We start from the raw sequence: 15,000 nt of genomic DNA on the forward strand, positions 1-15,000 counted from the left end.
TGAAATGGCCAACAACTTGGTTCAATTCGATCAGTTCTGTCACGATACGATATTTGAATCTTTACAAGTTATTAGTTGCAAAAAGAAATCCTGTCTGCCTGAACAAGCTAACAGGCGTTTCCACATTTCGGTCAGAATGTTTGTTCAGCAGCAGAACATGACTTATGTTTAGCATCTAGGCTCTGACATCATCACTCCCCACAGGTCGAGTTACATGGAGGTATAAGGGAAGTGATGAGCAGATTCTTGAAACCAGACGCTGATAATATGAGGATCTTTAGGCACCAGCTTTCTGGATATTCACAGCAGCTTGCTGTTATTACCTAGTGAGACTATGTTCCCAACGAGCACCACAGCCCAAAGGAATATGCTACCAAAAACTGCTGTGAATGCTAATATACTTAGCTTGAGGGGAATATTCTACAGCCCTGCCAAGTGTAGAAGAATTGCACAAAGAAAAAATACAATGGTTTGATGGTAGCAGGACTCATGAGCTGGTGCAGTCAAAAGTCATTTGGAGTCTGTCGGGCGTAGCAGGTCAGCAGAGGATGACCAGCGGCTCAGGGACTTCAGGGTTGATGTAGCAGGTGAAGTGCTGTTTTTGACCAGCGGTAAAACCTGCGCTGGCTGTCGCATTGTTTTCTATGGAGAGAGCGGTGTTGCCCGACCAAGCGGCATCGCTACCCTCGGCGTGGCGCGCCGCTCCGATCTGCCGCTCCTCCTCATCCTTTTTCTTTCCGGAGTGACAAGTACCGTTTGGTGTTGCCTAGCAACGGTGAATAGCTCGCACTTGTTGATGACGTAAACCTGAGCTCCTCCGCGTCCGCTCGGCGCCTCTGCAGCCTACCTGGCGGTGAGCAAAGAGCAAATTTCTTGTCATGTGAAGGAACCTTTAGGGAGTGAAGAGGAATCCGATGCAGCTCCGGCAGGAATCACACAGCTTAATGAGAACCACAGTCCCGTCACGGGTTTGAGAAGACAAAGGAAAGATAGTGGTGTTAGTCTCTGCAAAGATAATTGAGTGCCTTGGCAAAATCTACCAGCCCTTAAGTGTTTGAGGAAATTGAATGCATCAACAGAACTACTTCCAGCATAATATCAGTTTAGTGATAAATGACCTGGACACCAACTAAGCACCAGTGGAACAGCAAGAAGCAGTTTATCGTTTCCTGAAGGGAAAACGTTTAAGACACCGAGGAGCAACTGAATGAAGAGGTTGGCATTAAATGAGAAATCAAATTCCCACTAGCATGGCTTGATACTTTGCAATAAAGATGGCCAGATTCAAATGAAATGAGAGCACAGCTGCACAGAAGTGGACAGGCAGAGGACTGTGGAGGAGGTTGGTGCAGAAAGACAGTAGAAAACCTGAGCTGAATCAGAGGCTTAACTGCACTTTAGATAAATCAAATCTCATGCATTTGAATGTAACGAACAACAGATCCTACAGAGGCTTGAACGTGTTGAGAGTCACCTGACTGAATAAAAGGTAGAGCAACAGTTTATACTACTGAATTAAAGCAGTATAGTTACTCTGGTTCATTACCAGGGATGGAAGTCAACTGTCACATGAGGTATTTATTATTAGCATGTTGAGCTGCCTTAGTTATTTCTGTCGATGTAACTACGTCGTCACAAAACACCATAATCTGTTGGTCCATCTGTCACCCAGAGAGAACAAGCAGTGACATGTGGGTAAAGTTTGTAAAGAGCAGGATTGATCAAGGAATTGAATTTCAGTTTGCCAGATATCAGCCAATCATATTGAAGAATCACCCAAAACCCACAGAAGCAGAGCGTAGAAGAATCTGAGGGTTCAGCGAGGTCGTAATAAAGACCGTGGAAGTTCCTGGTGGCTAATCTCCTGGTTGATTAAACGCAAATCAAATTTAGACAAATCTAACAGTAAAAAAAAAAAAAAAAAAACCTCCTGAAAGCAGTAAAATTGAGCACAATTTCTAAATCGATAAAGCTCTTTGGAGACATTCACCACAATCAACAATTTACAAAATGTATTTCACATGCTGGTGACAAGATTCAGCATTAGCCTTTGTCTAAGACCAGTGTCTTAAGATTTACAGAATTAGCCAATAAGAGTGAGCGAGATACGAATGCTTGCATGCTGGAGATGCTTGCATAGCAAACTATTGATATCTATACCAGGAAATTTCAGGCCTGAGGAAGCGCTTCTGCATGTCTGTTCTGAAAGACGAACGCCTTACTCCTGAAAAGCTTTAACTGAAGATGGCAGCAAGAAGGTAAATACAGCCACTAAGAATTCATCCTGAAGCTGAAAGACAAAGGGAAGTTGCAAATGTACAGAATCCAGCATAAAGGTGACAAAGATGCAAAAGCTAAAGTAGCAACTGAATGCTAATTTGACAGAAAATTGAATGCCATTAGTGTTAGCAGAGTGAGAGCTAAGATTAGGGCAAACCGGGAAATTCCAAGTTGCCTGAAGTGCAGTTTGTGTTGGATACAAACTACTATTTTAAATATTAAATATTTAAATACACGTCCTGCCTACACAGCATGTTTACACACTTAAGAAAAACATTTGTTTGGTGAAACTCCTTGCACAAATAACTCCATAATAAATATGAGGAGAATGTAAAAATCTGCATCTTTATAATATCTCAAATATGTCACAGTTAAATATTTTGAAATATTGAGTCTAACTCAGTCTGTGTTATGGGGATCCATACGAAAACTATTTCAATATGTCATATATGAACATCCCTGAATACATTTTTGTAATTGGTTAAAATTCTTAATGACAATTAATCGATTAAAGATTAATAATGTGTTCTGTTTTTCATTTGCATGTGTTTGTTCTCATCAGCCAGGTGATCAGATCACCTGATTGGCTCCTGAAATGCAGAAGAAAGGTTTGGATATTAATTCAAGTTATACTCAGTACTCAACTACTGATTTAAAAGTAACTAAGTAGATTATATCTTGTGATGCACATTAAGTACAGACTTGAAAATCTACTCATAAGAGTACAAGTACCCAAAAAAAAAACTTAATTACAGTAATTTGAGTATTTATAATTAGTTACTTCCCCCTCTGGTTGCAGATTAGGACCTGCATAACAGAAAGTTGACAGGATTATTATTTACTCATATTCCCCAGTAAAACAGTGATAACAGTAATATTTTCTTTGTCCCCTTCTTTATTTAATATATGAAATAAAAACGGAACAGATTACTTGTTAAAATTTGATCCCTGAGGGAAACAGACCTACAGCTGCGGAGGGCAGGAGCCGAGACTCATGGTGGAGTTGGAACTACAGTTCCCAGAATACTTTGTGGTGTGACGTCAGCAACAGTGGCACATCTGGCACATCTGTCAAAAGTTAGAGACAGTGACCCGCATTGTTTACATTTCAGCACGAAAGTTCGCGTTGACTCAAAGGAATAGTTTGCATTCATGATGCTGACTCAGCGGAGGAACCGCGTTCAACCGCAGGTAAAATCACAATCATGAGCAACAATAACCGATAACCAATCCGCTGAGACGATCAATGAACAGACAGCGACACTGTGCAGCAGCGATGAGGAGGAAATGGGAGGTTCAGTAGTTTAAACAGACCGCCAGATTAGAAGGGTGCGTTTGGTACGAACTATCCAGAGGTATGTCACATGACTGACAGTGCAGCTCGAGTTGTCAGCCTGAACTCACAGGCGTCGCCACATTAACAGCAGAGACAGAGAGACGGAGACATTCAGTGACGTTAACGTCTTATTATGAGTCTCCTGTAAATGAGAAACTTTCAAACAGTTTAAGATGTGAGTGTTTGTGCAGCGAGACGATGAGCTGCTGTGTTTCAGATCAGTGTGGAGGAACAGTGACGTGTTTCCTGTTCTCACAGTCACATGACGTCTCTGTGCTCAGACTCGTCTCTGTGCTCAGACTCGTCTCTGTGGTCAGACTCGTCTCTGTCCTCAGACTCGTCTCCGTGGTCAGACTCGTCTCTGTGCTCAGACTCGTCTCCGTGGTCAGACTCGTCTCTGTCCTCAGACTCGTCTCTGTCCTCAGACTCGTCTCCGTGGTCAGACTCGTCTCTGTGCTCAGACTCGTCTCCGTGGTCAGACTCGTCTCCGTGGTCAGACTCGTCTCTGTCCTCAGACTCGTCTCTGTCCTCAGACTCGTCTCCGTGCTCAGACTCGTCTCTGTCCTCAGACTCGTGTCTGTGGTCAGACTCGTCTCCGTGCTCAGACTCGTCTCTGTCCTCAGACTCGTCTCTGTGGTCAGACTCGTCTCCGTGCTCAGACTCGTCTCTGTGCTCAGACTCGTCTCTGTGGTCAGACTCGTCTCCGTGGTCAGACTCGTCTCCGTGGTCAGACTCGTCTCTGTGGTCAGACTCGTCTCTGTCCTCAGACTCGTCTCTGTGCTCAGACTCGTCTCTGTCCTCAGACTCGTCTCCGTGGTCAGACTCGTCTCTGTGCTCAGACTCGTCTCCGTGGTCAGACTCGTCTCCGTGCTCAGAGTCGTGTCTGTGGTCAGACTCGTCTCTGTCCTCAGACTCGTCTCTGTGGTCAGACTCGTCTCTGTGCTCAGACTCGTCTCTGTGCTCAGACTCGTCTCTGTGGTCAGACTCGTCTCCGTGGTCAGACTCGTCTCCGTGGTCAGACTCGTCTCTGTGGTCAGACTCGTCTCTGTCCTCAGACTCGTCTCTGTCCTCAGACTCGTCTCCGTGGTCAGACTCGTCTCTGTGCTCAGACTCGTCTCCGTGGTCAGACTCGTCTCCGTGCTCAGAGTCGTGTCTGTGGTCAGACTCGTCTCTGTGCTCAGACTCGTGTCTGTGGTCAGACTCGTCTCTGTGGTCAGACTCGTCTCCGTGGTCAGACTCGTCTCTGTGGTCAGACTCGTCTCCGTGGTCAGACTCGTGTCTGTGCTCAGACTCGTGTCTGTGGTCAGACTCGTCTCTGTGGTCAGACTCGTCTCCGTGCTCAGACTCGTCCCGTGCTCAGACTCGTCTCTGTGGTCAGACTCGTCTCCGTGGTCAGACTCGTCTCCGTGGTCAGACTCGTCTCTGTGCTCAGACTCGTGTCTGTAGTCAGACTTGTCTCTGTGGTCAGACTCGTCTCCGTGCTCAGACTCGTCTCCGTGCTCAGACTCGTCTCCGTGCTCAGACTCGTCTCTGTGCTCAGACTCGTCTCTGTGGTCAGACTCGTCTCTGTCCTCAGACTCGTCTCCGTGCTCAGACTCGTCTCTGTGGTCAGACTCGTCTCTGTGCTCAGACTCGTCTCTGTGCTCAGACTCGTCTCTGTGGTCAGACTCGTCTCCGTGGTCAGACTCGTGTCCGTGGTCAGACTCGTGTCCGTGGTCAGACTCGTCTCCGTGCTCAGACTCGTGTCTGTGGTCAGACTCGTGTCCGTGGTCAGACTCGTCTCTGTGGTCAGACTCGTCTCTGTGCTCAGACTCGTGTCTGTGGTCAGACTCGTCTCTGTGCTCAGACTCGTCTCTGTGCTCAGACTCGTGTCCGTGGTCAGACTCGTCTCTGTCCTCAGACTCGTGTCTGTGGTCAGACTCGTCTCTGTGCTCAGACTCGTCTCTGTGCTCAGACTCGTGTCTGTGGTCAGACTCGTCTCTGTGCTCAGACTCGTGTCTGTGGTCAGACTCGTCTCTGTGGTCAGACTCGTCTCTGTGGTCAGACTCGTGTCTGTGGTCAGACTCGTCTCTGTGCTCAGACTCGTGTCTGTGGTCAGACTCGTCTCCGTGGTCAGACTCGTCTCCGTGGTCAGACTCGTCTCCGTGGTCAGACTCGTCTCCGTGCTCAGACTCGTCTCCGTGGTCAGACTCGTCTCCGTGCTCAGACTCGTCTCCGTGGTCAGACTCGTCTCTGTGCTCAGACTCGTGTCCGTGGTCAGACTCGTCTCTGTGCTCAGACTCGTGTCTGTGGTCAGACTCGTCTCTGTGGTCAGACTCGTCTCCGTGGTCAGACTCGTCTCTGTCCTCTGCTGTCAGACATGTTTTACATCAATCATCTGCAGCAGAGTTTCTCATCTTTATTATAAAACACAAACTTATTCCACACTTGTGAATTCTGAAAGTTTGGTGATGCGACGCGGTGTGATGTCACTTCTGTCGCTGTTTTCAGCGCCGTCTGTTTTAAGTAAATGAAGAGACACAGGAGAGGGAGGAGGGAGCGCTTGATTTGTGTGAGCGCAGCAGCAGGACGAAAACTTACAGCAGCAGCTCCCTGACGCCAAAAATGAAACATACGCGCGTCCTAATGAGACGTACGATACGCTACTGCTGCACGCCGTCTGAACCGGTGCACTTGAATCTTACACGTTAAAGTCCGATGCAACAGATGAGTGAATTGTGACCTAATGACCAGGTGTTCTACTGCAGCGTTGTTGAGGACACAACATCAGAGTTTCAACCTCATCAGATTATGTTTACAAAGAGACATAGAGAGTTTTGAACACGTATCTGTGTGGATGTTGGGGTGAAACACTGACAGGCAGATGGGAGTTTTTACTAGTTTAAAGATGGGAAAGGTGTGTTTGGTTTGTACTACAGCGTGTGAGGTGTGTTATCAAGTTGTCTGCCTGAACTAGCTCGCACACGTCGTTACGTTTTTGTGTACAGACGTGTTCATATAAACTGTCATTGTAGTGAACGTGCAGATCACATGACAGTCACATGATGACAGTTTAACACTCCTGCCTCTTATCTGGACCACAAATGTCACATCAGCATCACATCTGCATGACAACAACTTTCACGCCCGTCTGAAGTGTTTGTCTATAGAGACTCCATGTTGTCCAGCAGGAAACGTCCCTCACCGTCTCGCCCTCTCAGGACTAATGAACTAAACTTACAGTCCGTCTACACATTTGCTTTGAGACCCATGATGAACATAGAACCTGAATTAACTGTCCGACTCATGTCCATAGTTCAGTATCTGCTAAATGTCCTTTTTCCAGATCAGATGTCCAAACACACCTGTATAATGATCCTGCTGTTTAATCAGCAGCTCTGACGGATGATTTTCTGCTCGCTAACAAGGATTTTAACACATTTGTGAAGAACATTTGAGAGAAATAAACAGACTGAGATTTTTGATTTCAACTCATGAAAAGTGTTGTCATTGTTTATACCAAACTTTGAAAAACACTTTTGTTTTTAGTTTCTCTAACTTTAACTTTTACTAAGAATAGTAAATTAACTAAAGGTCAGCAGAAAGTTTAAGTTTGAAAAAGTTTGAGTTGGACACAAAACTCAAAAATCTGTCAGTATGTTGAATTCAAACCAAACCCAAAATATTTCTGTTTTATAAACATAAAGACTTGACTAATTCATTCTAAGAGTATTTTATTAAGTTGGTATTTGAGTGTTAGAATCTGATTAAGTCTTTGAAGTAGGTCTTTAGTGTCTCTCAGAGAGACGCAGCAGTTTCTGACTCTCTGTTTGTCTTCAGAAACACATTAATGTGCATTTTAATGTGTTTACAAAACAGAATCAATAAGGAGCTGTGGGTTAAACCTCCTTCTACTGTTGCTGAGGTGTGTCACATAATGTAAAAGAAAATGTGACTGAAAAAAAAATAATATGATGGTACTTATTTCCAGAGAAGTGCAGCAGTTTTCTATCCACCAGGAAATACTTTATTCTTGTGTAGACATCATGTACATGTACTGTCTGCCCGTTGGGTTTGAGAGCCTCCACGTCATACAAATTCATATTTTTAATGTATGTATTGAGCAGTTTAGTTGAATTAGAGGGGCTACGGTTTGTGCTGATGATCTATCGAAATATTGATCCAAAGCACAATTAAAATCACCCCCAATAATCAAATTAGTGCTAAAAAATATCTGTTATCAAACTGAGCACCTTTCGGAAAAATTCAGGATCATCCTGATTTGGCTCATATATATTTAACAGCCTCCCAGTACTATGACATACATCGCCTCCTTATGAGCAACGGTGGAGTGACGCCTGAGAAGAACTTCCTTGCGGATCATAATGGCTCCTCCTCTGGACTTAAATGGAAAGGAAGAATGTTGGACTTGACTTATTCATCTACATCTAAGTCTGAGATCAGAGTCTTTCTTTGAATGTGTTTCCTGCAAAAAATATGACCCCTGAGTTAAGACAGTTCAGATTTTAACTGGCTCACTGATACCTTTCACATTTCAAGAGGAAAAATGATTTCACCCCTTCTCTCCTTCGGTATCATAACTTTATGTTACGCTGAAAAGCCTCATACTTATTGTAAGATGTGAACATATTTGGATTATCAAGTGGACATGAAGTCTGTCCAAAGTTACATTCGGCATAAACAAGGACTTTGTTCGGGTCAGTAGACAGTAACTCAGCGCCACTGTGTGTCACCTGTACTTTAGCTGGATATGTGATCCCAAACCTGAGTCTGGGTTTATCCTGAAACAGTCTCCTGACTGGCTCTCTCTTGCTGGTAATCTTGCAGATGATGTCATCAAAAACATGACCATGGTGAATCTTCACTATCTCCCAGATGTTTCATCAGTGGTCTGCGGGCCTCCGACTCCAGAACTCTTCCTGATGCTCTGTCCTCGTTCAGACCTGTAATCCTGAGATTCTCTCTTTGAGCGTCCGTCCAAGTCCAGACATTTTCCATTAAGTCGATCAACTTGCCCGGTCAGATGTTTCAGCTGCGCCTCGACCTCAGCAACGATGTCTGTTGTGTGTGATGTTGACTGCCGCCGTCCGTGCAGCGTCTCATCCTGCATCATAGCCTGGGATTTTAGCGTTTCGGTTTTTAGAGCGTCAGTTTCAGCCCTCAGTGTAACTGACACGTCAGCAATCCTTTTGTCTCTCTTGTCACAAATGTCAGTTTTTATCGCGTGCAGCTCGGAGCATGAGGATGCTATCGCGGCTAACACAACACTGTCGTTCGGGTCACATGGCTCCGTGGCGTCTCCCTCAGTTAAGGCTGCTGTTCCGCCTGGGTTTTCTTCAGCAACATCGCTCTTTGGTTTATTTCCCTTTTTTGAGTTCAGTATTCTTGATTCCCTTAAGTACTATACTTTCCCAAGTACTTTGGACATTAAGCTTTTATAAAGTTTTAAGTCGAAATCTTGCTATATGAAGGCCGTCCCGTCTGCTCGCCGCTTCCACGGTGTGTCACGTTTCATTCTTTCTTTGATTTTTTTCCTTATATGTTTTTTAACACTGTTGTAAAGATCCTTGTGATTCATGTCGTGTATCAATCCAATAAATGACTTCTTTTTCTTTATCTGTGTGTGTGTGTGTGTGTGTCTGTGTGTGTGTGTGTGTCTGTGTGTGTGTGTGTGTGTGTGTGTGTGTGTGTGTGTGTGTGTGTGTTGTTGTTGTTTTGTGTTTGTGTTCCAGGCTTTGATCAGTACTTCATGTCTCGTTCTCTGGAGAACAACCGCAGGAACATCTGGTTCAACGAGTTCTGGGAGGACGACTTCAGGTGTAAACTGACCCGACCTGGAATCAAACTGGACCCAGACAAAAAGAAGTGTACAGGTAGGCCCACACCTGGGGGGGCGGGGCCTGGGTACAGATAGGCCCACACCTGGGGGGGCGGGGCCTGGGTACAGATAGGCCCACACCTGGGGGGGCGGGGCCTGGGTACAGATAGGCCCACACCTGGGGGGGGCGGGGCCTGGGTACAGATAGGCCCACACCTGGGGGGGCGGGGCCTGGGTGGTGCATCATGTGGCACTGTGTGTTCCTGCAGGTGAGGAGCGGATCGGTCGGGACTCGTCCTATGAGCAGGAGGGGAAGGTCCAGTTCGTGATTGACGCGGTGTATGCCGTGGCGTATGCCCTGCACAGCATGCATCAGGACCTGTGTCCTGGCAGCTCCGGGGTCTGCGGCAACATGGACCCTGTTGAAGGACGCTCACTGCTTGACTACATCAGAGCTGTCAACTTCAATGGTAAGAAATATGCAACAGAGCATCATGGGAGCAGGGATGGGGAGGGTCAGGGTCAGTGCTGGGACTGGTAACAAAGTCCTGGACTTATCCAGGCCGAGAGGGGAGACGAAAGCCGGCTGAGACCAGCTGAATGGAGAGTCTTATTGGCCGATTGTTGAACCACAGACTCAGGACTGATGTGGATTCTGTTTTGGTCCTGGATTAGTGGACCAGCTGGCAGGGATCCTGGAGACATTCTGAGAGTCCACTAAAGAAGGACAGTTGACAGTGTCCCCAAGGTTCAGAAGATCAAGTAGTTCTTGGTGGGTGTTGGACTGGACCTCCTCCTTTGTTGACTGGAGGAGGTCCAGTTGGTCACAGATGTTCTCCTTCACAAGTAAACAGTGCTGTCCTCACTGGAGGTGGGGACAGACAGACCTGACGTGGGACAGAAAGACTTGGTTCAGATTAAAGACAACAAACTGTAGCAGCTTTGTCCTGTCAGACTTCAGATTTTATTAAGATGAGATGCTGAGAGGATCCAATGTTGACCGTTAACATGTTCACACCTGCTATTAACATGTTCACACCTGCTATAACATGTTCACACCTGCTATTAACATGTTCACACCTGCTATTAACATGTTCACACCTGCTATTAACATGTTCACACCTGCTATTAACATGTTCACACCTGCTATAACATGTTCACACCTGCTATAACATGTTCACACCTGCTATTAACATGTTCACACCTGCTATAACATGTTCACACCTGCTATTAACATGTTCACACCTGCTATTAACATGTTCACACCTGCTATAACATGTTCACACCTGCTATTAACATGTCCATACCTGGTATAACATGTTCACACCTGCTATTAACATGTTCACACCTGCTATAACATGTTCACACCTGCTATTAACATGTTCACACCTGCTATAACATGTTCACACCTGCTATTAACATGTTCACACCTGCTATTAACATGTTCACACCTGCTATAACATGTTCACACCTGCTATTAACATGTTCACACCTGCTATTAACATGTTCACACCTGCTATTAACATGTTCACACCTGCTATTAACATGTTCACACCTGCTATAACATGTTCACACCTGCTATTAACATGTTCACACCTGCTATAACATGTTCACACCTGCTATTAACATGTTCACACCTGCTATTAACATGTTCACACCTGCTATAACATGTTCACACCTGCTATTAACATGTTCACACCTGCTATAACATGTTCACACCTGCTATTAACATGTTCACACCTGCTATTAACATGTTCACACCTGCTATAACATGTTCACACCTGCTATTAACATGTTCACACCTGCTATTAACATGTTCACACCTGCTATAACATGTTCACACCTGCTATTAACATGTTCACACCTGCTATTAACATGTTCACACCTGCTATTAACATGTTCACACCTGCTATTAACATGTTCACACCTGCTATAACATGTTCACACCTGCTATTAACATGTTCACACCTGCTATAACATGTTCACACCTGCTATTAACATGTTCACACCTGCTATTAACATGTTCACACCTGCTATAACATGTTCACACCTGCTATTAACATGTTCACACCTGCTATAACATGTTCACACCTGCTATTAACATGTTCACACCTGCTATTAACATGTTCACACCTGCTATAACATGTTCACACCTGCTATTAACATGTCCATACCTGGTATCAACATGTCCATACCTGGTATCAACATGTCCATACCTGGTTTCACATGTCCATACCTGGTACCACATGTCCATACCTGGTATCACATGTCCATACCTGGTATCACATGTCCATACCTGGTATCACATGTCCATACCTGGTATGTCCATACCTGGTTTCACATGTCCATACCTGGTTTCACATGTCCATACCTGGTTTCACATGTCCATACCTGGTACCACATGTCCATACCTGGTATCACATGTCCATACCTGGTATCACATGTCCATACCTGGTATCACATGTCTCCTGGGTGACTGGATCACAGGTGGACAGCTCAGAGTGCAGGTGAAAATGTTCTCAGGAGATCCGATTGCTCAGACCACATTCAGACTTTCAGAAACATCAGAATTACACACCGTCAGAAGACGTCATCTTCCTGATCAGAGGTCAGGTCTAAACATGAGGCTTATTGTGGTTTGAGTTTATTCTGAAGCTGAACTGAAAAAACACCTGAATGAATAAATGTTTAAAAAGACAATAATGTTCAGCTGACAAAACAGTTTATATTCAGAGCAAGAAGTGATGTCTGATCACAGCTGATCACTCAGGGCTCATGTTAATACCACAGACAGTGTGTCTGTCTGTCTCTCTGTCTGTCTCTCTGTCTGTCTCTCTGTCTGTCTCTCTGTCTGTCTCTCTGTGCGTCTCTCTGTCTGTCTCTCTGTCTGTCTCTCTGTGCGTCCTCTCAGTGGTGTGAATATTTCATCAGTTCAGAAGAGTTCTCTCAGTGTTCTTCGTGGTCTCAGTAGAATCTGGGATCATGGACTCTAATGAACTCAGAGACTGAACAGGGACATTAAGACTGAGGTTGACATCTGTGTCAGTCTGTTTCACACAAAGTGCTCATAGGATAGCCTATAGATATATCTATATATCTATATATCTATATATTTATAGCCAGTCAGAGGAAGAGTAGGTCGTCACACTGTGAAATGTCCATAGTTCAATGTTTAATAAATGTCTTTTTTCCAAATCAAAAGTCACACTTTAGTGTCTTTTATTGTGTTCATTCCAAGCAAACCTGTACAATTACTCTGCTCTTTGATCAGCAGCATCTATATGTCACATCTGTCAGCTGGATGGATCATCTGTTCTGTATGTTCTGTATGTTCTGTATGTTCTGTATGTTCTGTGTAGCTCAGGTTCTGCTGTGTGTCTTTCTGGTTTTCTTACTTCACTGAAAGATAGTAAGTTAAAAATAAGTTAATGCACTTTACATGTTTCCTCTGAAGGCTCACTGTGTGTGTGTGTGTGTGTGTGTGTGTGTGTGTGTGTGTGTGTGTGTGTGTGTGTTAATAATTAAAGTGAGCAGCTGCTGAAAACACTCTGCAGGAGGAAGAAGAAGAGAACATGGTTCCATCCACCTGTTTTATTTCTGCAAAGACAGAACCAATAAAGAGAGAACAGAGTGAGATGTCTTTGTTCTGACAACCAACCAGCTAATCAATCAGTCAGTCAGTCAACCAATCAATCAATCATGTGATCCATGTGATGTTTCATTATAATACCATGTTAAATGTAGCAGCCAATTCTTTTCATGGAGAACCAAAATATGTAGTTTTTCTTACAGGTTAGTAATTCTGGCTCTCAGAAATAATCAATACATTTGACAACTTAAAAAATTATAATAGTGACTCACACCCTGACTTATTTAAATAAGAGAAAATCAATAACCAATTAATAAGGTGTCAGTCTTTGATTATACTAAATTATTACATTAGTACTGTAATTAATAATTAAATTAATAACTACAACCAAAAGTACCACATCAACACCTGGTGGAGGCTGAAGACTAATCACTATGAACAGTTATAACCTGACCTGTCTCACTCTTTGATGTGACCTGTCTCTCTCTCTCTGGCCCATCTGTCTGACTCTCTATGACCTGTCTGTGTCTTTGTGTGACCTGTCTGTCTCTCTGTGTGTCCTACAGGAAGTGCAGGTACGACTGTGTTGTTCAACGAGAACGGAGATGCTCCCGGTCGCTACGACATCTTCCAGTTCCAGATGACCAATCACAGCCATCCTGGTTACCGTGTCATTGGCCAGTGGACCAATAACCTGAGACTCAATGTAAGAAGCTGATTGGACCAAACACACAGATGAAACACAAAACATTTCTGTCTTACCCCACCTGCCTGTCTGTCCACCTGTCTGTCTCTCTCTGACCTCTCTGTCCATCCATTCTATTGGCTTGAACAATGTTGCCAAAACATTAAGGACACGAAGGACAGAAAATCATCACTATGGTAACAAAGACACATAGACATTAAGTCTAAGTATGTCTCACTGCTGCTGCAGGAAGACAGGATGCTGCTGTCTCACTGCTGCTGCAGGAAGACATGATGCTGCTGTCTCACTGCTGCTGCTGCAGGAAGACATGATGCTGCTGTCTCACTGCTGCAGGAGGACATGATGCTGCTGTCTCACTGCTGCTGCTGCAGGAAGACATGATGCTGCTGTCTCACTGCTGCAGGAGGACATGATGCTGCTGTCTCACTGCTGCTGCTGCAGGAAGACAGGATGCTGCTGTCTCACTGCTGTTGCTGCAGGAAGACATGATGCTGCTGTCTCACTGCTGCTGCTGCAGGAAGACAGGATGCTGCTGTCTCACTGCTGCTGCAGCAGGACATGATGCTGCTGTCTCACTGCTGTTGCTGCAGGAAGACATGATGCTGCTGTCTCACTGCTGCAGGAAGACAGGATGCTGCTGTCTCACTGCTGCTGCTGCAGGAAGACATGATGCTGCTGTCTCACTGCTGCAGCTGCAGGAAGACATGATGCTGCTGTCTCACTGCTGCTGCTGCAGGAAGACATGATGCTGCTGTCTCACTGCTGCTGCAGGAAGACATGATGCTGCTGTCTCACTGCTGCTGCTGCAGGAAGACATGATGCTGCTGTCTCACTGCTGCAGGAGGACATGATGCTGCTGTCTCACTGCTGCTGCTGCAGGAAGACAGGATGCTGCTGTCTCACTGCTGTTGCTGCAGGAAGACATGATGCTGCTGTCTCACTGCTGCTGCTGCAGGAAGACAGGATGCTGCTGTCTCACTGCTGCTGCAGCAGGACATGATGCTGCTGTCTCACTGCTGTTGCTGCAGGAAGACATGATGCTGCTGTCTCACTGCTGCAGGAAGACAGGATGCTGCTGTCTCACTGCTGCTGCTGCAGGAAGACATGATGCTGCTGTCTCACTGCTGCAGCTGCAGGAAGACATGATGCTGCTGTCTCACTGCTGCTGCTGCAGGAAGACATGATGCTGCTGTCTCACTGCTGCTGCAGGAAGACATGATGCTGCTGTCTCACTGCTGCTGCTGCAGGAAGACATGATGCTGCTGTCTCAC

General features: G+C 45.3%; 1 protein-coding gene across 1 annotated transcript in view; it reads left to right on the top strand.

Moving 5' to 3' along the window:
* Positions 1-15,000, top strand: part of grm6a (glutamate receptor, metabotropic 6a) — a 39,726-nt gene that overhangs the window by 13,826 nt on the left and 10,900 nt on the right. Inside the window, exons 6-8 of the mRNA XM_084720097.1 lie at positions 9,349-9,489; positions 9,704-9,904; positions 13,590-13,729. Coding sequence (XP_084576223.1) covers positions 9,349-9,489; positions 9,704-9,904; positions 13,590-13,729 — 482 coding nt within the window. The remainder of the gene's footprint in view (positions 1-9,348; positions 9,490-9,703; positions 9,905-13,589; positions 13,730-15,000) is intronic.

Source organism: Lutjanus erythropterus, chromosome 6 (assembly GCF_056507025.1).
Source record: "Lutjanus erythropterus isolate fLutEry1 chromosome 6, fLutEry1.hap2, whole genome shotgun sequence".
Lineage (NCBI taxonomy): Eukaryota > Metazoa > Chordata > Actinopteri > Lutjaniformes > Lutjanidae > Lutjanus > Lutjanus erythropterus.